We start from the raw sequence: 25,320 nt of genomic DNA on the forward strand, positions 1-25,320 counted from the left end.
TAGGCAGTTTGTGAACTGCCAGGCAATAAATCCACGACCATCTACCACAGAAAGTACTGTTGCCTAGTTTCTCTTTCCTTTGCCTTGGGATTTACTTTGCATTCAGTGGATTGTTTCAAATCCTTGCCTGCATTCAGTATGAAGGCTACAGTCCAAGTGCAGCAGAGGGTTTCCTCCTTTGCAATCACTGATCAGGGCCAGGCCTTTCAGTATTAAACATGCTTCAGGGGACAGACACAAAGAAGTGATCAGGTGCTGAGGAGCCTGCTTTGTTGCTGAACTCAGAAAATAGGTCAGCTATCCTTCAGCTGCCTGGAAAAAAATATAAAGTGGGTGAGGAATAAACTTGTTTTTCTTTCTTTCCTATCAGCATTGTTCCAAACCCAGAGGGTGGGGGGGGAACAGAGGGGGTGAAGATATCCATCTCCTACAAGCTGTACCAATGCTGATGTTGAGATTATAGGTTGTTTAATCTTTCTTCTGCTGTGAGTTCTCCACTCCTTGGGCTGTTAAGGGATGTGATTGCCTGAGCAGTGTTGGGGCAAACAGAAATGCTCTCGAAGCAGATCTGCTAATCCCTAGAGCACGACGGTGTCAGGCCACTGCAGTGCTCTGCTGCTTCCACCTTTCTGAGCAAAATCGCAACTCTATAGAAAGACCTCCTTTAACTACCCTGACTTTAATTTCCTCACCAATCCTACATACAGGGAGTGGGGGGTGTTATGTTTCCTTTTTTTTTCCTCCCTCTGTACAAAGAAAAACCTCTCTGTGAAAAAGAGGGCCTGTACTTGGCATGTAGCACAGTAACATGAGCATAATAAACAAGAGTGGCTGTCCCCATAAATAATAAAAGGAATGTTTCTCCTCACATGGCAGCTTTTCAGAGGAGAAAAGGCAGGGAATAGGTAGCCCTCCTCTAATGTGCAACTTTGCAAACTCTAATCCCCACTTCTGTTGTTTTCATTGGCAAGCCACCAGCTGGTGGAGAAGGAGGTACTTCTCTGCTCTGCACTCCATTCTGACTTTTATTCTCTTTCTTATCTCTTATGTCTTTTGCCTGCTGGAAACTCAGAGGCTCCTTAAAAACACAGTTGTATTTCTTCCCTCTGCCTGTGCGGTGTTTTACATTCTTATGACGATGGAGACATGCTCTGCTGGCGATGAACTTGGACTCACAATATCAGCATAGAGGTGAAAATAGACCATTCATAGCTTAACATCCTCCTGATTTACGTTCTTGCAGCAAAGGTGATGAGCTCTTGATACAAGTGAATAACTGCACCATTGGAAAATGTTTCTGATGTTGTTTCAGCTGCTTAAGTAAAAATGTTAAGCTTTCTCACCATTAGGAGCATGATTTAGTGGCATGTCAAGATTTCCCTTTTCTGGCCACTCAGTTCAAACTTTGAATATATTGTAGTTGGCTTCAGTTTTCAGAGCCATGTGTTAGCTACTGCAGTAGCAGAAAACGCATGCAAATTATCCCTTTATTCTGGCTGAGATTATGACATTAAAACAACAACAACAGAGAAAAGCCTGTGCAGAGAGTATCATAAATAATTTAGCTTAAGTGAATGCTGAAATTAGTCAAGGCACCGCATTGCTTGGCTCCAAGCAGTCTATTTACAGCCAGATATGTAGAGTACCCTCCAGCCAAAGCCTAGGCTTACAAAAATGGAAAGCAGGAAAAACAATATGATCTTCTTTTAAAGAAGCATGTTGGAATGATCTGCAGGGTTAAATATACCTAGACAGTGCTCTGTGCTGTAGCTCCAGCAATCTTGGGAGAAAACAAACTGTTTATAGAGAGCCCTGAGCTGGGGAAGGAGATAATGAAATATGCCCGTGTATTATTGGCAAGTGCCCTGAATGGTACAGGCGAGCTAAGTGCATACAGTATTATCTTGCATAATTATTGGGTCACTGTACTGTAAACTAAGTGGCTTCTATACTTAGCCACACTACTGTGCTCACTGCCTGATTAAGGACTAGATCCAGCTCTCTCCCCCACCAGGCTGTATTTACACTGAGCTCAAAGGATCGATTTGGGGCCTACTAATTCTTCTTGGGGCCTTCATTTCTGAATAGCTAAGATGAACATAGGGACAAGATAGCAATGGGCATTTGTAGTCATAGCAATAGGGATGTTCCCACTGCACTCAGGCCCAATAGAGCCTTTCCAGGGAGTCCAGGGCTTCAAGACAGTGAGGCAGCAAGAGGACAAACCCAAACAGATGACTTGGATTGTTTTAGAGAGACAAAAAGAATTGATATGAACTATGGCCCAGATTATTTCATAGCTAGTGTTTAGTTTGCATGGATCAGAAACCCCAGAAACTCTCAGCTGGGGAGAAAGTGTGCATTTCTTTGAATGTGATTATCATGTACAGGTACCATTTGAGGAGGGACTTCTACCAGCACAGTACAGCAAATCAGGGAGCAGGGTATCTGCAGACTCATGGGTTGAAAGACGACTCTGACAGGCAAAAGCAGCAGTCTGTGGAAGGGGAAAAGTTGAAAGACTTTTTTTATTATGGGCACTTTCAGAACCAGCCTCCTTAGCACAATTATGAGTCCCAAAGTGACTGTTCAGTTGGAATAGTCATGGAGAGTGAGGGCAAACCCAAGACAGCCCATGGCAATTACTTAGGCAACAAAGTGTGTGTGCATATCCTTGGAGAGCTTAGCAGGCTAGCTGAAATGACACAGAACTGAGGTAAAGTCAAGAAGAGAGGCTGTGAAACAAGGGGTGAGAGAAGGGAAAGAAGCCAAGATTACAGACTGGGATGAGGTGGCAACAAAGGCCAGGAACTGAGACAGAGAGATGGGAAGTAAAAAACACAGTGGGAAGAAATGAAGTTGAGAATAGAAGACAAATGGAGAGAGAGTGGAAAATGAAAATAAAATTAGTATTTTTGTTGTTTAAAGGAAGAATAGCAGCTTGAGCCTTGGGAAATACACAAGGTCAGATAATAAATGAAACAAAAAACCATGTAAAGAAAGTAGTGCAAGAAATTATTGAGCAACACTAATATGGCAAAGGAGATGAGAAATCTGTCCCAAGACACTAGTGGCAGTATTTACATTTACCAGGCACAAAATGGGTTAGGTCTCACATCATTAAGATACATCCTTATCCCTTAAGCAATGATACCACTTCTTCTGAATGCCTGTGCTGCACTGTGATAGGTCTCTACCAGTCTTCATTCTGAAAATCCACAGTATAGGAGTGAATACACAGGTAATTAAAAAAGTGTGATTTTTTATATACCTATATCATCTGACATATTACTGATTCTTTCCAAGTCCCAAAGTAACACTGAACTTCAAGATCACAAAGCCAAGTTAAAAAGGTTCTTGCTGACCATGTCGTCTTTCAGTTCTGGTTTCATGGGAAAATGTAACAACAAACCCTAAACACTAAGGATCTCCTGTGCATACAGCCACTCTCTCCAAAGCAGTCACTGGGTGTATCACACTGTGTGACTGCTGCAATAGACAATTTCCTCTGCCAGTCATGCCTGTCCTGTCAAAGATATCCCCCATCCAAACAGGCAGACATGAGGAGACAATGGTCTCATGGAGAAAGAGATGGTGAATGTGCTTTAAACAGTAGATAGAGAATCTTTGACACATCTTCACATCCTGTAAATCCCTAATGCTACTTTCATAGAGGGAAGAAAAATAAGTAAGAGTCTGCTTTTATCAGTTCCATATGAAACCTTCAAATCTAGGTCAGATTCTTCTAACCATATATGTTTTAACGTCTATAAAAATATCTTTTCTGAAGATTGAATTCTATTTGTGAACAATGTAAAAATAATAGAAGCCAAGATCTGACATAAAACCTTATAAAAACTTCATTAAGACCTTCAGCCCTCATATAACCTTGTCAAGAAGCAGTGGAAATAGAGGTTTAGCCCATTCACTCTCTTCCTGTCCAAGCTGGGACATGGCTCTGGGCATGTACACAAGGAAGTGGCTTTTGCTGCATGACAATGCATAGCGTGCTTAGGATCCCCACTTATCATTGGACTTGGACTGGCTGTGAACCTTGTGTATGGATATGGTGCTGTGAAACACTGTGGTGATGATGCTTCTATTTCTTTCCTTTTTTAAGCTGAAAACTGCTTGTGTAGTCCTTAGGAGCCCAAAAGTATAACACTTTTATGGCACAAGAACTCATCCTTCTACTACAGTGAACCAGTCCACTGAGGCTAAGTGGCAAGTAATTTTAATTCCTTGGATGTGTTTACCTGCTTCAGAGATGGCAAGCTATGAAAAAGTGAACTTGATTTTTGAGACTGAGAGGTGTGGTTTTGAAACACTGTAAGTGAAGCATGATGTATTCTTGCAAAAAGCACATCCAAAGCAAGTTTTTTGTGAGAACTGTTTGGTTTTTTCACTTTCAGAGAGGCGAAATCAGCCTTATGTATTTAAGATTAGGGGGAAACCTTACAATACCTTACTGTACAGGACTATTTGCCTTATTAAGTCATGTTTGCCTCAGGTATAAAACCAGAGTACTGAACGAGATGCCACTGGGGTTAGGTACATTTATTAGAAACTTACTGCAAGTCAGAAAATCTCACAAGAAGATGAACTTGTTGTTTCCATGAGTAACCTTTCATTCTTTCCTTGTGGAGAGGTCAAGATGCACAGGACCACCTTGTGAATGTTGAGGTCTAAATGAAGGTTCCAACAAATAGAAGTTATTTCTGGATCTTTTATATCTTCAGTAAGCTCACAGATGAAACAAGCTGCCATGACTCAGTAATATTTTTTTTCTGAATCCTTGCGGGCCTTGTTTACACTTGCAATTCAAACTTGCAGTGTGTGCATGCAAGGTAGAGGGAGGCTGCTTAGAGGGAAAGTGTTATGCACTCAGTAACCTTTTTGTATTTATTTGTTCAGCATGCTAGCTCTTGTGCTATTTGCTGGGAAGGAGTGCCTACACAAAAAGCTACAAGGTGGATCAAATAAAAAAGCCTAGAATGTTCTGAAAACCTCCCCCTTAACTTTGGACTGAAGGGATCTGTAGAATTTTTGGCACATTATAAATCTGTGTTTGCTGAAAAGAGAAAAAACCCAACCCAGCAGCCCCCCTCTGATTCTGGGTTTATGTCCATTGAAGTCTATGCCACACCTGGTTTATAGAATGTCAAGTGCTAATAATTCACAATAGATCCAAGAGAAAAGAACACTAGAACTACATTTTGGGTCAAAACGTGTAGTTTTAAAGTCTAAAAATACTAAGCAATTTGACCTTAATTAGAAGATCCAAGCTTACATCACATTGTTCCAACTCTTCTCCTAGAAACTTGAATGTAAACTTTGTGTTTAAATATAAACCCACCTCTGGGGCTGGCCTCTTCTCTGTATTTATTTTATTTGCCAAGCTGCTGAAAAGGTCGTGTGCACAAAAAGAATGCTCCGCTCCTAATCTTTTTAGGCTATTGACAGGGTAGCTCATGCAAAGCACTTGGTTTCATTGTGCCTCTAGAAATGAAAAGCAAGCTATCTTTCTTATTATACAGCCCTTTTCTTTCATGTTGATATGTTCCTGTTTTTCTCTCTTAAATACTCATTCTGGCCTTTGGTTACAGACACACTATTCAGTATGGGACTAGATATATGCTACAGTTTAGAAGTAACCTGGGCACAAAACTCTTCCTCTGACAAGATAAAATCTTTCCTTATGAACTCCTTACTAATAGCAACAGAATAAGTTGGCATTTCATTACACACTCCTTGTTTTAACCCTATCTGCCTGTTGCTCATTTGCTTCCTGTGAACCGGGGCAGGAGAGCTTTGGAAACAATACATTGTGGGGTTACCTAAAGTTGTAATCTAAATTAGAGCACTGACAATGAAATTTAGTACTCAGGCATGTGACTTTGTGTCATTTTCTCCATGATGCCTTCTCATTTTTCCTGGGCTTCTGTCTTCTGCATTTTCTTGGAAATTTTCTCACCCCAGTCAAAGTCCCAAGGATGGGCTTAAAGCCACTTGCAAGATTTATGCTCATTATTTTGGTTATTCATTTAGCTGTGGAACAGAACTGAAGTATTCAGTTGTTCTTTGGAAGGAACTGAGTTTAGAGTATCCACTGGGGACTGGACCCCTGCACTTGTGGCATCACCTGTGGCTAAAATCCCTGCTGAGTGCACACCAGTAAATGGCCTGGGAGGCAGGAGAAGCCAGGGTGATGCTGCCACATTCTGCTCCACCTCTCTTCTGTAGTTCCCAAACTGCCTAAAAAATGCTGGTTCTTTGATACAGTGCCACATCGGAAATGTGTAAAACTTTACTGAAGTGGAATTAAATGAGCCATCACAAAACACACCTGAGGAGGCCTGGGCTTTTCTAATTTTCTAGTTCTGCTAATTTTCTAGTCACTAGCTCAGGATGGCTGTTGGTGGTGCAGCTGAGCTTCTCCACTGCTGCTTCCTCAAAACCCCAGCCTGAATTCACCAGGTAGGTATCCCTGGTCATCTGAGAGGCTTGGTTTCACATGGATGCACTGAATTCAGCACAGCAGTACCAAATCCACTTTTCTCAAGGATTTTCTGGTCTGTGGATCTGCTGGTATGGATCTCCACAGACCAACTTCTAGCAAGGTGAATGAACCTCTTTCTCTCTTAATTTCTCTTCAGATACAAGTTGTTTCGGAGCAGATGAAGCTGTCTACACGTGGCAAGGTGAGCTGTGTTGTATATTTTGAGGGAACATCCAGGAAGATTCTGCAGAGAGTAGCAGGATCAGGATATGCATTAAGGAAGGGGCAGAGGAGATTAGATAATAGATTAAAGATTAACTAAAATAATGCAAGATTAAATAAGCAAAAAATTAGTAACAAAAAATGTCAGATCCAGAAGCTTTGAAGCCTCCATGGTAACCAGGGTGTTACAATGGCTTAAACAGAAAGCCTGTGAGCTGCTTTATTCTGCTCTAGTGGAATACACAGACTTACTTTGTACCTGCTGGCCTATTTTATACTTATTTTGTGTGGATAAGGCACAGAAAATGCTCAAATGCAGAGCACAGTTGAATCTTTAAAGCATGCTACAATGTTTTGTTTATTCCTGTACTTTATCACTACAAACTTGATCATCTTCACTGGCATTTAGGGACTCCACAGTTGCTCTACTCTCAGCACTGCCTGATAACAGAAGATTTGTGAAGAAATCTCTGTACAAAAAAGAAGGGAGTGGACAGAAACAAACTTTTCAGTGACTCAGAATTATATCAGTGGTAAGTCTAGGGAGAAACAGATTTTAAGAGCTCCTGTTGCCTTTGAAGCAAATCGGGAAGGGGAGGAAGTGTTAATGTACATGATAAAGTAATAAGTTTTAAGCAGAGAAAGAGAGATGTATTTAAAGAGGAAGAATCATGTATTTTTCATAGCGATACTCTTCTTTCTACCAATAATTCTAGAATTTCTATTAGAGAGAAAAACAAATAACAATGCTACTAACCACAGAGATGAAAGAAGAAACCAATGGAGAGAACCAGATTTTTTCAAATAGTACAGTGATGACAAAATATGAAGGGTCATTGACAGCGTTGTCAAGGCTTAAAATTATAGCTAATGATAGTGGTTCTCTGACATTTTAAAATACCACAGCACATGGATTTCTCATTGCATTTGCATTTTTCTTCTTCTCTAGAGAGTAACAAACTTAAACTGAGTCTGCTGCTAGGTAATAACAACCAGTGTAAAATAATTATCTCAGACTATAGCATAAATTGGATCAAGTGATCCTCTGTACACTTTGTTATCAGCCTGCTGGGAGCAAATATAGCCCAGTAGTATCAAAAGTCATTAGTTCAAGTCAGGACTTGGGTGACTGAGCAGGTGGAAGTTTTACATGTCAGAGAGAGGAAGCTTAATGCAATATTGAGTAGCAGTTACATAAACTGTGCTAGGGTGTTACTGCTCCTTTACAGACAGGCGAGCTGCAGAGGTTAGGGAATTTGAAGTGGTTAAAAAGTCAGGTAGTTCACAGCTGTAAAGCTTCTCTTAAAATTTGGCTGGATTCAGGTTTTATCAGCAAATTGTTGCTAAAGGAGTAATTTTGTAAGCTTCTTTGCCTGCATCTCTTTCTGAAGGCGGGCTAATTTGCACCACAGTGGTGTTCTCTCTCTCCCACCTTCATCTGGCATGGAACTGTGAATGGGATTGAGATTTACCATTCATTCAGGGTTTTGTTGTGGCTCTCATCTCAGAACATCCACTTCTGTGCGTGTGATCCACAGAGAGCTGTGGTACTGCTCTGCCTCAGGCTGAAATGCACTACCAGCCTGGGGACTACAGCTCAGGCATCACCTCTGCCAAAAATCCCTGACACTGGGCTTTAAACACAAGCTCTTTCTTCCTCCTTCCACTTTGGGTGCCAAGAGGAAGGGGGTATTTTATCTGAACTGTGCAGTAACTCAGGTACCGGGGGGATGCAGGAGGCCCTACACAAGAATTTCCTGTAGTGGCATGGGTGATCAGAGCGTGCATGTAGGAATGACTTGGACCCTCCCTGGTTGAGGAAGACTCCACATCCTAATTGGTGCCTTTCTGGTGAGTGCTGTAGGCTACTACACAAACTGTAGCTGGTGTCCACTGGTTTAAATAAGTGCCAATAACCAACAATCTGAGGAGAGATGGCACATAGAAACAAGTAAAGGGAGTAAAAGTAAAGGTAAAAAAAAATGTATTATCGCTAAACTACTGAGAAATACACAATTTAAGGAGAAAGGTGTTTAACACTAAGAAACGAAAATGAGAACACCTAAGACAGCAGCAAAGTTGGAAGACCCGAATATGCTCATTTGGAGAGTGGGTCAGAGATAATACAATAAAATAATAACTACATTTGAAGAACTAGCATGTGAAATGGAATCTAGAAATAAGGATTTTGAATAAGAGCCTGTGACTTGGTCAGATAGTAAGGAAAGGGCATAAATAGCAAATATGTCCCTATGATTAGGATGAAGCAAGAGAACAATATATGTAAGTAGTTGGATCGACTGATCATATCACAACCCTCTGCAAGACTTGTAAATATTGAATGAAGTATAACCAAAGATATTGAGAAAAATTTAAAATAATATCCAACATATACTTTAGGAATAGATTATATCATAGTCATGAGGTGTATGTCTTTACCAATGGTAAAGTTCTTATTGCTGACAAGGAAAGCATTAGACCCAAGTGCTTTGGATGTCAAAGAAACACATCAAGGAAAAGAAAAGTTAATGTATTAAAGATGAAAATTAGTAGGAACAAGTGAAAGGTGGCTAACAGACCAGCTAAAGAAGAGGCAAAAAAAATTAACCTAAAACCAAAGAGAGGTTAGGATTGCTGTCTCCCTCTCTGGTGGAGAGAAAGTTGATATTTAACATAAAAGTCCATACTGGCACAAGAATGAAGTAGCTCAAACTGCCCTAAACAAATATACTTTGAAAACTTCAGAAATTTTGAAACATCAGAAGAGAGGAGAACAACTGCCCGGTCAGTATAATGGAAAAAGAATTTTAAGATAGAACTTGCCAAACATACATAAGATTGATAAATTTAAGACTGCAAGGCTGACACTGATAACCAGGACACAGTCTTGATGACCCAGGAGATCCTTTCCAATCCTTTCTTATAAACTGGAATACTTGTTGACCAATCTTCTTACTGATAATGCCTCAGATGATCATTTCTAATACCAAGTAATATTAAAAAATTAAGTGGCTCATTCCTTTATCACCTGTTACTCTGAAGAAAGATGTAGAGAAGAGAGATATAACCTTTTGTGAACCATAGGACTTTGTAACAATGCAGACATTTTTTCTGTTTACATTGGACAGTGTTTATTCCATATATCTAACTTGGTAATGTTTTACATAGATAAAGGAGATGATTCCAAGGGTAAAATTTATGGTAAATTAATACAAATATATGCATTTTAAGTACACATTTTTATTGTATAACCAGAATCACATGTAATAGGCCTGGGGAGGGACTTAGAGAAGCAATTTAATTTATTCCCTGAGGGATGAACTATACCCTACAGCATTCCTGACATGTTTGTACTTTAAGTTCTTTATAGATAACTCCAAAGGTGGACTTGTGTGAACTACTCCAGCCATTGCACTGCTTTTGTTGCACTTGCTGTTTAGAAAGGTTCACTTGAGCCAGGGCTGAGCAGGGGAAGATTACTTTCTGTATCTTGCTGACTTTTTCTTGTAAAGCCTAATATGACATTGCTTACTCTGAAGTTCTTCCTGTTTTAGAAAAGGATCATTTCGTGAAGATGACAACATGGATCAGCCAGGCACTTTGGAAACAAAGAAGTGAAAGAAACTAATGTAAGTGACAAGCAAGAACTGGTCCTTAGTAGAAATATTTTAAAGAATCTGTTAATAAGGAAAACTCCACACAATTAAAAGGCAGAGGTTTTGAGTTTTAAAGGGAAATACAGAAGCACAAATAACAAGGATAGTTGTTGGTTGATAAATTTCAATCTTAGATTTCTGGAACTTAGTCAAGGGAGAATACCCTGGTAGAAATAAGCCAGTAAACATGACTAGAATATTTAATTTCTTTTGCTTTCCGCATTTTGGAAACTAAAGAAATTCTAGTAATAGTGGTAACTTTTTCTAGTAGAAGGGAGAAATGTTACCTTGACAGTACTGTGCAAGAGAAAAAATGTTCATGTAATAGAACGGTTATGTAATTTGAAATAATGCAGTGTCACATTTGACCTACTTCCCAGCTTTGCTGATGTTGAGGTGAAGAGGTTCTGTGTTTTCGGGTTGTTTTGTGTTGTATGCATGCCAAAAAGCCAATGGCTCCATGGTCCCAGTGCGCTTACGTTCAAACCAGGTTTTCGTCAGGCATTCTAAAGAAGCCATTTTGCAGCACGGGGAAGGACACAGCCTCTGCCCAGGTTAATTCTGCTGCGCTTTGTGGTTTTGGAGAGGTTTTTCTACATGTAAATCTATTTGGAACAAACCCGTTTGCTGTAGTGCTATCCTACGTGGTTGCCTTTTAATTAAGGCATTTCTAATATCTCCAAGTTAGGTGCATGGCACTTATTTTTTTTTACCACAGGAATAAGTGAAGACTTTAAATACAGGCAATCTTCCTACAGAGATAAAATGTTAGGAATTATAATCCTCAATAAATGACTTTATTAACAGTATTTCAGGCATTAGGCCTGACAGAAACCTCTTGCTTACTTCTTATTCTCTGTTTTTACCGTAAAGATATGACAATGCCCCCTTTACCTTGCCAGGGAAGGAAATATAAACAGTAGTTGCTTTAGATCACATGCAAGTAACTGCTGTGCATTATGCAATGTGATTAAAAGACACATGGTACTGCGTTCAATATCTGCTGATCACTCTTAAGTGAGATATCTTTAAGGCACCTGTTGCCACCATAGTCCAGGTACTGTGTGTTGAGTAGAGACATGAAAGAACTCTGCTCATAAAGTTATCTTGATTAATGAGGGCTCTATTTGGAGATGGGCTGCAGAACCAGCTGTGCTTGTAGCTGTGCACCAGAAACTGCTGCTTGGTACTTCCTGCAGCTTTGTGTTTCTGCCTCAGTTTCTGCATAGGTTGTTACTAGGCAGATGCAAGAGTTCCTGCTTGCACAGGGTGATCTGGCATAGCATTGCAGCTGGGATGATGCTCTGAATAATTTTGCCCAATAACACCTGGAGAACATGAACACAAGACCTCACTACAATCTACACTATCAGCTCCACAAGGGCAAGAACCAAGGGCCTTCAGATTTACATTTGAAATACTTTCCTACCTAGCACTAAACCAGGAATTAGTGCTCACAGCACTGCTGACTTTTGTGGAGTTTGTAAAGTTTATTGTTTGTTTACAATACACAGTAATGAGGCCCCTTAATATGCACAACTGGTTTCTTAAACAAGGTGGGTTTTTTTAACTACTGATATTTCCCTTTAAGTACAAAGCTTAAAAGCTGTATGAACTTAATACTTAGCCAAATAACTAGAACAGAAGGCAACTCTGCTGGCTACATTACAGTGACACTGGCGCTCTGCTCAGCAAAATATTTTAAGAGTACATCTGAACACAGTGATTATCTGACCTGCATATTTAGAGGCAGGGCACTGGATTATCTAAGAAGACATACACTGACACGGATACTGCAACTCTACTATATTTCAATAGCTATTTTCAACCTAATTTCAGTGCCTAAAGTCGTGCCATCACAACACTGCTAAAAGTACTTTCCAATGGGATACACACATTTTTTTCTTAAAAATTTTATCAAATTATTGCAGCTTCAAAATTTTCCATTTTTTACTGTTTCTGTAGGAATTGTTACAAATCCATATGAATAAAAGGCACTGTTTCTCACTGTTCTTGATATGAGAGAGAGAGAACTGCAATACAACACACCTTACAGGAAACGTAGGTGTACTATCTGCAAGCCAACTCCTTCATTGCAACGCATGGCATTTTAACGTCGCACACTATTATTTTATTGCATCACTGATGATTGCATGTTCTTTCATTTCAGAAGAAAATGCCACACTGTGCTACAAGTTTTTCTCCTCCCTTTTACAACATTTCTATTGGATTCAACTCTGAAATTATACCAGGTATTGTTTTTTCATCACTACATTGCTTCAGGGTGACTACATATATACAATTTTCTTTGATAATTTATCATACCTCAAAGAAACAGAGAGCACTTGTAATTAAATTGCCCAGTTACAAGGCCATGTGGTTTATGTAATTCTTTTTATGAAGCTGCATTATTTAAACTGCAAACTACAAATTTACTTACGCTGCAGTTATGAGAAAGGCTGTAGATTAAATTAGATGAAATCACAACCCAAAATTAATGATTTATATATTCTTAAACTAAAAGTTGGATAAATTAATGTTTTATCACAGGTGAACCATCAAAAGGAAGCAAATTATTTAGGGCATCTTGACTTACATATTTTAAACCTCACCTCTTGTGCAGCACATGAGTTACTTGTTCTTTATACAGGTACCTTATGAGTCTCAGCAGCAGCATTGTAACATCATCTCTTAACTGTTTCCCACACCTGTCTTTATTTTGTTGTGATCTTCCTTTGGGTTTTTTTTCAGGGTTAGGATAATTGTAATCCAAAGAATAACTAAAACCTACTTTATTTTCTGAATAAATTGTTTTATTTTGGAGTTACTCCTCTCCTAATATAAGCTGATGCATAAAGGCTAGTTTAGATATTAAACTACTGATTTTTAAAATCCCAAAGTTTCTATGAGAATTAATCATACTTGAAAAACACTAAATACTTGAATATTTGTTGCCTCAAAAGTGCACAGGTTCTTTAGCTATTTAATACACATATTGCCTTTGTTGACCTTCCTTATTCAGAACAAAAATTTGTGCAATCTACTATAGCAAGATTTCTGGATAGAAATACTATTCCCTAAAGATTAAACTGACACTTTCTAAGTTAGAAACAAAGTCTGTTTATGCTATTGGTATTAAGTATTTATAAAGAAGCTGAAAAATGACTTATAAAACAGTTACTAACAGTGGCTTAAATTTTCTCTTTTTTTTTTTTTTTTTCTTGACGATAATGGTCTCACAAATAATTATTTAGTAGCAATCATTTTAATCAGTAAGAGTTCAATGCATATACAAATTTCAGATTATGAGGTATTGGATTTTGGCAGTTAGGAAATTAAACCAGATAAGACCTCTATGGTTCATTGCACAAAGTTCCATGATGCAGAAATAACTCATGTTTATTACATGTTATTACATTTCTAAACTAGTTTTCACTCACCATTACTGTTGGAAGACTATTTCAGAACTTAATTTCAGTGATTAGAAACTTATTTTGCTTTACTGCAGAGCGTTGCCTACTACTGGGACTGAGTCTGACAAAGATTAACTGAAATGAGTAGGAGTTTTGCTTGGAGAAGGGCTGATGATTAAACTTTAAAATATGTAATGCATTAGGAAGCTCCCAAACTGAGATCTCAACTGGTGGGAGTTTTTATGGGTTCCATTACTACAGCTCTTTTAAACACACAATGCTGAGTTAACTGTTGGTGAACTTGGACCATCATTCTGGCCATGCTGTAGCCTGCTCCCTGCAGCTGGTTTCTTTTGCAGGTCAGCACATCTTAGCTTGGCTGCCAGGCTTGACTTAGCCCCAGCATTGCTGCTGTTGCCAATAAATGAAACTTTCCTTCCTCCCACACTCTCAGTCAATGTGCCAAGGCTTCTTTGCAGTCCTGTCTCAGCACAAAACCTGCACAATTCCAATTTACCTTCTGGTCTCCTGCCCATCAGTAGCAGATGACAGCCATACAGCAGAATTGAGACGTGACTCACATGTGTCATTATTCTCCATGATATTATGGATAGCACACTGCTTATGTCCAGCTGAACAGGTGGCACTGGGGTTTACTAGAAATTTGCAATTTTAAAAATTACTCAAAACTTTAACCTGATTAATGGTGTCTGTATACAACACTGCAGAAATCAACACAGGACCTCAGAAGAGTTGGTGAAGAGGTGACTTTTGAAGAAAAGGCAACCTCTGACATAAGTGGTATGAAGAATGGGTTTGAAAAAATTTTTTAAACAAATTCTACTAATTAGAGTCCCATAACTGTCTGTAAGGATTGCTGGTGAAAACATTCCTTTGGAGCCAGTTTTTTACCATCTGTGATCTCATAAGTTTCATGCAGTGAATAACTTTACTGTTTAATGTTTGTTTGTTCCGTAGGCCATTGGGACCATGACTAGGTCTTCACTGAGCAGTGGGCCTTCCAAATAAGATATGAAAAAAGGGTTGTGGATCCTGAGATATAAAATCCAGTCAAATCAGGAATTTATTAACAGTGGAGTAAGGAAACCTGCTTTTCACATATATCAAGGCTGGAGTTTCCAGTGGATTCCCTCACGTGTCATAAGGGTGAGACAAGATCCATCTTCATTCTTCCCTTTTGTAAGGACACCACTGTCAGCCCAGACACTTATTTTCTGAAAAGGTTCCGAACTAAAAACATGTCTATCTGAAACTGTTCAATGGGCTCTGGCGCTGTATCTGGCAATGCAGAGTGAGCAGAAACACCTGCAGGCTGTGCACTCAGCAACCTTGCACCTTTGGAAGACTGGCTATAAGGACAGAGCTACTAAAGATCAGTAAAAGACCTAATTTGAAAACAAATTATGATGTCTTCTAAATGAAGGTTTTTCCCTTTGAAAAGGCAGAAAATACAACGTACATGCATTGCCTGGTGATTCAGGTGTGAAGCAATGCCAAAGGAGTAGGTGACACTTATTGTGGAAGCCTAACACATTTTCTGTGCGAGGATATTAGTGAGAGGGTTGCTGGTACAGCTCCATTGCTGCTGGGAAGTGCCAAAGTGTTAATGCAGAGTCCTCGTGTGACCACTGGTGCCTCAACATACAGAATCACAAAATCACAGAGTGGGTCAGGTTGGAAGGGACCGCAGGGGGTCACCTGGTCCAACGTCCCTGCACAAGCAGAGTCATACTATAGCACATGGCACAGGATTGTATCCAGGCACTTCTTGAATACCACCAGGAATGGAGACTTCACAACCTCTCTGGGCAACAATAGTATAAAAGTTCTTCCTCATGTTCAGGTGAACTTCCCAAGCACCAACTTCTGGAAATGAAACCAGTGAAGGATCTGCAGCACAAGTCCTGTGAGGAGCAGCTGAGGGAGCTGGGGTTGTTTATTCTGGAGAAATGGAGGTTTGTCACACTTTACAACTACCTTGAATGAACCTTTAGACAGGTAGGAGTTGATCTCTTCTCCCAGCTAACAAGTGACAGGGTAAGAGGAAATGGCTTCAAGTTGCACCAGTGAAAGTTTAAATTGGATACTAGGAAAGATTTCTTTAGTGGAAGGGTGATCAAGGATTTGAACAGGTTGCCCATGGAAGTGATAGAATCACTGTCCCTTGAAGTTCAAAAAATGTGTAGATCTGGTCCTTACTGACAAGGTTTAATGCTGGACTTGGAAGTGATAGTTAACAGTTGGACTCAATGATCCAAGAGGTCTTTTCCAACCTGTACGACTCTACAATACTTGCTCTTCGGGATATACTGTTCTTGAGCTTGGAGGAGGTAGTGCTTGAATATTGACTCTTGGAACCATCTTCCCTGCAGGGCCAGTTCCCACAGGATTCTTCCAAGAAGGTCGCTGAAGGTTAGCTCTCCTGAAGTGCACGGTTGTATTCTTACTTGCTGCCCTCCCTCCTCCATGCAAGAGACTGAATCTCATGGCTGCTGTAGCCAAGGCCCCCAACCCTCACATCTGCAACAAAGCCTTCCCTGTTTGTTAGTGCATGGTCGAACAGCTCACCATTACTCGTTTTTTCCTCCACCACCTGTGACAGGAAGTTGTGGCCAACACTTTCCAGAAACCTCCTGGACTGTTTGTGCTTTGTCATGTTGTTCCTCTAGCAGATGTCAGGGTGGTTGAAGTCCCCTGCATGAAACAATGCCTTTGACTTTGTGGCTGCTTCCAGCTATCTGTAAAAGGCCTCATCTACTTCCTCCCCGTGATCAGATAGCCTGCAGCAAACACCCATATAGCATCGCCCTTATCAGTCTGCTCTTTAAACCCAGCCTATAAACTCTTGACTTGCTCATCACCCACCCAAGACAGAGCTTGATTCAATCCAAGTGTTGCCTCGTCCCCTAGAGGGCAACTCCAGCACTGCCCCTCCCTGGTCTGTATTTCCTGAAGGGTGTGTGGCCCTTCACACAAGATAGAGCAGCTCTGAACGATGACAGATAGCCCTGTGCTTTAAATGCCAGAGGAGCCACAGCTACACTAGAATTCATACTTTGCCCTACTGTTGTTAGCAACAGAAAGGTTTTGCTGGAAAAATTAAAATTAACAAGGGCACATTCTGGTAGAATTGTATTCCTTCTGGTTCTGAGAATGATGTCAGTCCTCTTTAAAGGGTAGACCTACAACATCAAATATTCAGAGAGATTCTTAGCATTAAAAATAAATACACATCAGTGCACAATGCATTCAAGAGAATTAGTTAGCTGACATTTATCATATCTATGTAATTATGTGAACTTGAAGGAGCAAATTCAGGTGCATGTGTGTAATGAAACAGAGTTTAAAAGTCTTGGCCTCCTGTCTGTCATTTTCTCCAGGGAATGCAATGGTATATCTGGAACAGCCAGGCTGTTACCAAACAGTGGGAAAATTGCTTTTGAAACTTGTGCTTGCAAAAAATGTTTTTCCTTGATGTGCAAATCAATGTGCTTTTGGGGGTACAAGGATGCAAAAAAAAGTATTTCTTCAAATGAAAATGAAAAAAAAAGTGCTTCAGTAGCAGACGAATTAGTTTGCTATCTAAAATGTTTTGTTTCACGCCTGATTTCTTTTCTAAATATATAAATACCAGCTAGTGTTTTAAAGCTTCTGTAACTGTGAATGGCTCTGCTGTCTCTCACTGCAAGCTACACTTTTATTACTTCTTCCCAAGAAATTTATTTTGCTGATATAGGCTCTAATCCAGTAAAGTGTTAAAACATATGCTTAATTTAAAGCGAGTTGCATAAAGCCAACAAAACTTTCCTATGTCTAAATCTAAGTACAAATTTGTGTTTGTCTTACCTGGGATTATAGTTTCTGGTTTATGATCTAGAGGGCTTTGTGTGTTTTGCAGAATGGATGCCCCCCTGAAGGAAGAACAGAGTTTTGTGGAGTCTTAAGGTATTTTGTTATTTATCAGAAGATCTTGAGGTGAAAAAGTGCCAACAAGTGAACACTAAAATTTGTCAACATGAGTGCATTCCTGTATGTATGTATGTCATGCTTCTCCTAACAAACTTCCCACAATTGCCTCCTCTTCCTCTGTGTGACAATGTAGTAGCTGAAAACAGCTGCAGTGATAGCTGATTGTTTTCACAAATGATCACCTTTACTGTATTGGTTTTCCTAGTTGAATTTTACCTTGGAACGGGGATGAACTTCCTTCATGCTAGAGAGCTGATGATTTGGAAGTTTAGTATTTCTTAATATTTTGTTTTGTGATACTGAAACATTTTAAACTGTGAGTGCTCACAAGTGATCTTTTCCCACAGACAGAGTGAAACTATGGGAGATTATGACTGAAACACAGCTCAGTTTGGAACTCGAAAGTCACACAAGTAAAACAGGAACTTGAGGATTCTGATGCAGTAGCTAGAGGACAACTGGTTACAAAGAGAAATACATTCCCACAATTTTCACTTCTGCTGGCAATCTCAGACAGACCTAGGACACAGTGGACCTGGAGTAAACTGCCTTCCCCTTACAAGGGCTTGCATGAGACCCAGAAGGAAACAAACTGGTACAGTGTGTATATAAGCTCACATGATTGATTTGTTACACCAGGGAGTTTTCCACTCAAAAGGGGGATCCAGTACCCTCTTCTTCAAAATTAACTTTGTCTGATACCTACTAGCAGTAGAAAGCTCTGAGTTGCCTTTTTTTTTTTTTTTTTTAAATATGGGATGGCTTAAAGGCTTTGTGTGTTTCATGTGTACCATGAAATCTGTCAAGTACTGCAGCTGAAGAGAAGAAAGAATGCAGAGAATTTGTACTAAGCTTTAATTTTCCTTAATAGCAGGCACAGGATTTGTTCAGAGAGTTTTATTATTGGGTGATAAGGTAATTACAGCAGTGGGGCAGAAGGCCAGAAGAAGACAGAGAAATCTAATACCATGAAACTTTTAGGTTTAGAGAGCACTTTGAGGTGTTTTTTTTAAAGTATACTAGCCACCTACAAACAGCCTCCTGCACATTTAGGGAAATTTAAACACAATATAATTACTGCACCGTGCATGTTAACATATATAATAAGATTAAGTATCTTGCAGTTTGTACTCTCACTTCTCACATGTACAAAATGTCTAAAGGGAAGGGATTTGGCTCAAGTCATTGAGACAGAAGAGGTTAAAATCAGTAGCTAGAGAAAGAAAGAGCTGTAAGACATTCTGCAAGGGTTTTTACTATGAAAACATTCATGCCTGATTTGTATCTGGAACAGGCAAGTCATTTGTTTGGACTTCAAGGTAGGTTTCCTGTCTCAACTCAGCAAGTTATACCTGTCCAGAAACACTTAAACCCATTCTGTCTCAGGCTTCAGCACAGGATAAAGTTTAAGCAAGTGATTGAAAGGTATGTGAATGAAGATGGACTTTAGCAAGAGACTAAAGGTGTCTTGCTGATCAAGACCCTATAGACATGTAGGAACTATATACCAGTATTACATAAATCGTAAGAAAAGTGGATTTTTTTTTTTATCATTACTTTCTACTCCATTTCCCACAAAGCATAGGAAGCAGTGGATTTGGGAAAAAACAATCTGTGTTTCTCCTGAAGTATTTTGAAGCCTCAAATGGTCTTGGCTTTTTATATTTTGTCATTGAATTATCAAAAAATGGTTTAATAAAAAAGGTTTATGTTAGCATTAAGTAAATTTGTCTCCCCGGTAGCTACTGACTCAACCGTATGTCATATGAATATATGAGCTTTTATTCACACATTTTTAATTCTCTTATTCAGAACACTGAAAGATGTGTCAAGGATGCACTTTTCCCTACTTACTCAAAGGATTGATTTAATATGACTTCTTTCCCAGTTTTAAAACAATTATTGAAAAAAACCCTTCAGGATTGCTCTGGGTAGACAATGATATTTTCCTCCAAGTGTAAACATTTCCTAAGATGCTCATGATCACTATAAAAAAGTATGGGGGTTTTAATGAATTAAAAATAAGTCTCAAAACGTGCTATTTCTGTACATCATTTTAATACATAGACTACCATAATGCTCTGCTGTAACACAGGTCCCTATGCTTTTACAACTGAAAACCTGGGTAGGCTGGCTGTCCTCAAAATCTCAATGGATTTTCCATCAGCAAAGGCCTTATCCAAATCTTGTGAAGCTGCTAGAACTCATGAACCTCTAAGGCACCTCTTAATCACATCCTTATCGCAAATGTCATGTTTGCGCTCCACTCCCAAATAGATGAGCTGTTAGGAAGTGAAAAAGCTGGTGCTATCTTGAAGAAAAGACAGCAGCAACATGGAAAAGAAGGGAGTCTCAACAGTAATAACAGGAGCTGTTTGTGTTCTGCAGATTGCAAAGAAAAACATCAAAGCACAACAGCTTTTCGTAACTGCACACAGCTGCTAACTTCCACATGGAATGGGAAAAGTACAGTGCCTGAAATTTCTTGTGAAATAAGGTGAATTTCTGTATTTCCTTGTCATGTTATTAATTCAAATTTTAATTGTTTTTGTGAGAGAAGCTGTGGTTGCAGCCTCAAGCTAGGAACTTGCAAGGACTGCCCTTGGCCAGTGAATGCTAATTCTGTTTTTGTCACCCTTCCAATCAGAGGACTGACAGACCTCCTATCTAAAAGAATGAAAAATAAATTGCCAGTTGAATGTTCAGTGGAAAGGTGTCTTTAAAGCTGCCAAAGCCACCTTCTTCTGCTGTGGGAGACGGCTTTTAAACTCAATTTCAGAAATAATTATGCCAGTTGTTGTGGATTTTAACTGGACTCCTCTTACCTTTTCTAAAGAGCGTTCTCAGGAAATTTCAGCATCAGAATAGTCAGTAGCAAGCTGATGAAGTTGACTGTACTTTGTAGAAATAGCTTTTCTGTACAATATGTTAATAATTCCCAAAACCTATGCAAAAATTCATTTTCTAGCAGGGAAAAATATGAACGGTCTGACGAAGGTTTACATACCTTCTATGGCAAAAATGGGGGATAATCTCTAAAATCTTCAGAGAAAAAAAGCAAGGCTTGTGCCTCACTGGTGATTGAGCTTTGATTTGCACCACGGTAAGAGCACACAGAATGTACTATTAGATAGATCTGCCTAGTTCTTGTTTCAGGAAAACAGGAAAACAGTTCATTTCTGAACCTCACTACAAACCCCTAATTCCTAAATAGTTGTTCTTTGGTTTTGAAAAGGTACTAAAAACTGATTCAAAATTAGCTATAGGAGGAGAGAAGAGCTACTTTAGCAACGGGCTCAGACACAGATGTGGTGTGGGGAGCCTGGAAAAGTGGGGGCAGGGACAGTGCAGCTCACTCACATGATCCCAGTGATTAAGCATTGCAGTAAACTCTGCTGATAGCACAGTGAGAAGTGGTCTCACTTTCCTGTGGTAAATCCCTGTTTTAGCAACTGTGGGCAAAAGGGTCAACTATTTATTTGGTATTAAACTTAGCAAAATAAAAACGGAGTTTCTTGTGCACAAAACATATTCATGTAAGTATATTATCCTATCTGTCTGAAAGGTCAGGAATGGCTTAACAGAGTTTGAAACAGTTGTGCTGGAAGAGCTGAAGATCAGGGTGCTTGAGCAATGACCAGGCAGGCCACGAATTGTTTACAGCACAGGTCACAAAAGAGGAAGATTTGATTAATGAACCTGGACACTTACAGTGGAGCAACTCCCAGTACAGCTGTGACCTGATGTTCCCACTGCATCTTCTTTCTAGGTGCCCCATCACCCATTTTTGTAATGGACTGGAATAATTTCAGTTGGGGGAAATACTATTTTGTTTACAGTGAACAAACAAATTTCAATGGCTCCCAACCCTGTATAAGCTTGACACAAGATAGGCTGAGTAATAAGGTTTGGACACGTGTGTTTCATGTGCCATGCTGCTGATGTACAAAAGAACTGCAGACTTCTCCATTGCAGCTTATGAAAACAACTGATTCTTACTGGAATGTATATACATACACACACTACCCCCCCATATTTCCACATTTTGTGAGGGGAAAAAACCCCTGTCTTCCCCTTCCCCTTTTGTCTATTTTTTTCCCCCTCACAGGATAACAACTCACTCCTTGGTATTCTCTCTCTCCCTGCCTACTCCAAGCAGTCAGTCCTTGCAGTTGCTTCCCTTGGGATTCTGACAGCTTTAACTAAATGTAGCTGTTAATGCTTTCATTTGGAAAATGCATTTCCAATCATTTCTGCAAATATCCATTGTTTCAATGGCAAGGTTGACTTTATTTCTTGTAACAGAACACTTAGCCTAAATTGTCACGAGTAATTTAGTTCCTGCCTACAGCATGCTAGGTTTTTTATTAGTTTATGTCATTCACTGTTGCAATTGTCAATTGCCCAGCCTAACAGCCGAGTTCTTGCAAAGAAAGTGCAGCTCTCTGGTCACATCACTGAAATGGATAGTTTTAATGTTTGAGATAATTATGGTCTGGCCATTTTGTAGTACCTTTCACACACTGGCATGTGCTGGGAATCACTCTGGGAGTTAAGGTGGTGGAGAAAATCTCTCTATTGATCCCAGCCCAGCCCCACTGTACAGGAAAATCTGAAAGCTTCAGCACATTCCATTCCTTGCCAGGTCCCATTCCAGGTTGCAGGGTTTTAGGCAGTTTCCTTCTGCTATAGATGATAAAGATCACTTTAAAATTATTTCTGTGCCTGAATGTATCTTTCAGAGTAAGATGACACAAGAATGGATGGATGGATTATCGATAGACGACATGGGCAGCACTTACTCACTACATGGAGGAAGGAGGATTCAAGAAATGCACGAAGAAAGCAAACATAGGAAGAATAAGGAGTAGATAGTGTAAGGTATCACAGCCCCTAAACTCAGCTGATTTACTGGATGATTTTCCAGTACAATGAGAAACTTCTCTTTTCGTTGAAGCTGAAAGTTCCAAATTATAGAAATACAAAGACCTACTTGCATATCCCACTGAAACTAAGGATGCCTGTCGTGGACTGGGCCAGGGTGTTGGTGGAGCTGAGAGGGGAAGAGGGATTCACCAGCACGCCGGGCCCTGTTCGCCTGGCGGCATTTTTGGGAGAGGATTAGTCAGAGCTCTCTACCTCAGAGGGATCATGGAAACCACGTACTCTGCGTGGAGTAAGCGCTCCTATTTCTGATAAAAAGCGTCTGGCAATTCCCTCGAAATAACCGTTTTGGATATAAACTGGGGGGGAGGGCTTAATTACTATTAATTTTCTGTGTGTCTTTTTTTTCCCCCTTGCAGACGCTGCCCTTCCTTCCCCAGCCCTTTCGGACCCTGCTCGCTTTCCGGGCGGGCAGCCCACCTACCCGCCACCGCCGCTTCCCCCTCTCCCTCCTCTGGCGCCGGGCCAGGCGGAGCAGTGGCGGCAGGGCAGGAAGGGGCCGCTATGGGTCCCCGCGCACCGCGGTGTCCCGCCGGTGCCTCCCCGCTGTCCCGGGAGCGCTGAGGCGGCGGCCCCGCTCCCGCTCCCGCCCCGCCCTGAGGGCGGAGCCGGCGCCGGCACCGCCCGCGCGCTCCCCCCTGCGCGCCCCGGCGCCCATTGGCGCGCGGCGCATCCCCGTTAGCGCTCGCGGCACGGTCTCGCGATGCTGGGGCGGCCGCCGCCATATTGTCGCTCTATTTTGATTCGGAGCGCAGCGAGCGCGGGGGGAGGGGGCCGGGAGCGGCGCGCGGCCCCAGCGGCGGCTCCGGCTGAGCGGGAGCGGCGCCGCCACAGCCACCGCACGCACACCCTCACACACCCCCACCCACCCCCACCCATCCCGCCCGCCGCCGCGGCAGCACGGACCCCCCTGCCCTCCTTCCTCCTACTCCTCCTTCCTCCTCCTCCGCCTCCTCCCCCCACGGAGCGGAACGGCGGCGGCGGGAGGCTGCGGAGCGGGTCGGGTCGGCGGGGTCCCCCCTGCCGGGCGGAGGCGGCGGCGGCGCTGGTGGCGGTAGTGGCGGCGGTAGTGGCGGCGGCTGCCTCCGTGGTGGTGGGGGAGGCGGCGGAGGAGGAGGAGGAGGAGAAGAAGCGGCAGCAGGGTAAGGCTGACCCCGCCGAGGCGGGCCCGGTGGCGGCTCCCCGGGCCGGTTTCCTGGTCCCATCCCCGGGGGGCTGCAGGGAGAGGCGCGGGGGGCCGGAGGGGCGGGGGACGCGGGGCTCCCGCGGCCGCTCAGCGCGCCCCGGGCTGTGCCAGGGTGAGGAAGACGGGGAAGGCCTGTGCGCGGGGAGGGAGCAGCCCCGGCACCCCGCTCTGCCGGCGTGCTGGGGCGGGGTGCGAAAGAAGGGACGGGAAGGGACGGGAAGCCTACGCGCAGCGGGGCGTTCAGCGAGAGATGGAAACTTATTTTCCTTCGCGAGTGGCTGGAGATCCCCGACGCGGGGAGAGATCGGGGGGCTGCGGCTGCCCGGGGAGGGGCGGGAGCTGCCAGCGGGCTCGCCTGGCTGCGGGAGCGAGAGGGGGAGAGAGAGGGAGAGGGAGGGGCTGGCCCGGCCCGGCGCCTGGCAGGTGACAGGTGTGAATGCGCTGGGGAGACTCCGCCATTTGAGGATGAGTACCCGAGTGTCTGAGGTGTGAGGTTTTGGTGACCGTGTCTTTGCGGGGGCTGGCTGGGCTCGATTCCATATATAGTATATTTGGGACGTTGGTTTCCATTATTCGAGTCAATTTAATTGTCGAGTAGAAATGGTTCTTGAAATGGTTCTGATAAGAGGGGTTTTGCAGAGAGGAGATGCATACTGTTCTAATTTTCTTCCCTTTTTCTGTTTTGTCCCGCTGAGAGACGTGGGAACGCTCTGCGGAGGTGTGTAGCACTCTGTCTCATTCATTGGAAAGCTCTAATGAAAGGTCTGAATGCTCAGTCCTGTTAGACGTAGGCAAGGCCTTCAGGGCAGAAACCTGGTGTTCTTTGTGCTGTGCCTGGTGGCTCGGCAGGGTTGGTTTCCAAGATCTGTGGGTGTTTCTGTATTAATGATGGTAAGCACATACATAAAAAAGGAATTCCAAAGGGATGCTTCTTAGCAAAGAGTGGGTTTCAGGTGAGGTTTTCTAGTCGTAAGTTTAGGATATCTGATGCAGACTTGATAAAGCAGTTTCTGAAGTTCACCTGTAGAACACTGATACTGGTGCTGTACTTTTCGATATTCTAACATATACCTTCTAAACATCACCATAAGTCAGATAGTCTTTTCTTAGACTGTTCAGATTAGTTCATGTCATGATTTTACCTGCCAAAATGGTACTGTTCATGCACTACTTTATAAGGAGGGCTAATGATGCTGTATCAATAGCCTTGTATTCCTAATTGCCCACAATTTGCTGAAATCAGGAATAATTTTCAGCTCAGCCATTGATTTGCCAGATAATTAGGCATTTGTGTTTCACATACATATTTCAATTATTTGTTCTTTACCTATACTGTTTTAATTGGGTTTTGTCAAACCCCAGAATTCTGATACCTGATTTTGGCAAGAGGGAAGTTCCACTGAAACATTA

At 41.7% G+C, this 25,320-nt stretch overlaps 2 protein-coding genes and 1 long non-coding RNA gene across 11 annotated transcripts in view; 2 read left to right on the top strand and 1 right to left on the bottom strand.

The window, feature by feature from the left end:
• The window catches only part of LOC134546964 (collagen alpha-1(I) chain-like), a 79,706-nt gene extending 56,257 nt beyond the window's left edge, over positions 1-23,449 (bottom strand). The window contains exons 1-2 of one of the 3 annotated variants that reach the window (XR_010079318.1): positions 23,149-23,447; positions 2,395-2,497 (exon numbers count right to left, since the gene is read on the bottom strand). Coding sequence is in view for 1 of the 3 variants with exons in the window: in XM_063390367.1 (XP_063246437.1) it covers positions 23,149-23,449 (301 nt within the window). In the remaining 2 variants the exon portion in view is untranslated. Of the gene's footprint in view, positions 1-2,394; positions 2,498-23,148 lie in introns of all 3 variants that reach the window. The other 2 variants (XR_010079319.1, XM_063390367.1) reach the window with 2 other exon arrangements.
• On the top strand, positions 70-19,968 carry LOC134546965 (uncharacterized). 7 transcript variants are annotated; one of them, XR_010079324.1, is made up of 10 exons: positions 70-333; positions 6,657-6,701; positions 7,131-7,254; positions 10,276-10,350; positions 12,548-12,629; positions 14,769-14,957; positions 15,655-15,766; positions 16,184-16,223; positions 17,710-17,756; positions 18,128-19,962. It is a non-coding gene; the product is annotated as an uncharacterized LOC134546965 (long non-coding RNA). The 7 variants fall into 7 exon arrangements; XR_010079323.1 differs by having other exon boundaries at positions 14,769-15,766; positions 18,128-19,966; XR_010079321.1 differs by having other exon boundaries at positions 15,655-16,223; positions 18,128-19,964.
• A 186-nt stretch (positions 23,450-23,635) lies between the features above and the next one.
• Positions 23,636-25,320, top strand: part of TAB2 (TGF-beta activated kinase 1 (MAP3K7) binding protein 2) — a 62,295-nt gene continuing 60,610 nt past the window's right edge. The window contains exon 1 of the mRNA XM_063390365.1: positions 23,636-23,866. The gene's annotated coding sequence lies outside the window, so the exon portion shown is untranslated. The remainder of the gene's footprint in view (positions 23,867-25,320) is intronic.

Source organism: Prinia subflava, chromosome 2 (genome assembly GCF_021018805.1).
Source record: "Prinia subflava isolate CZ2003 ecotype Zambia chromosome 2, Cam_Psub_1.2, whole genome shotgun sequence".
In the NCBI taxonomy this organism is placed as follows: Eukaryota; Metazoa; Chordata; class Aves; order Passeriformes; family Cisticolidae; genus Prinia; species Prinia subflava.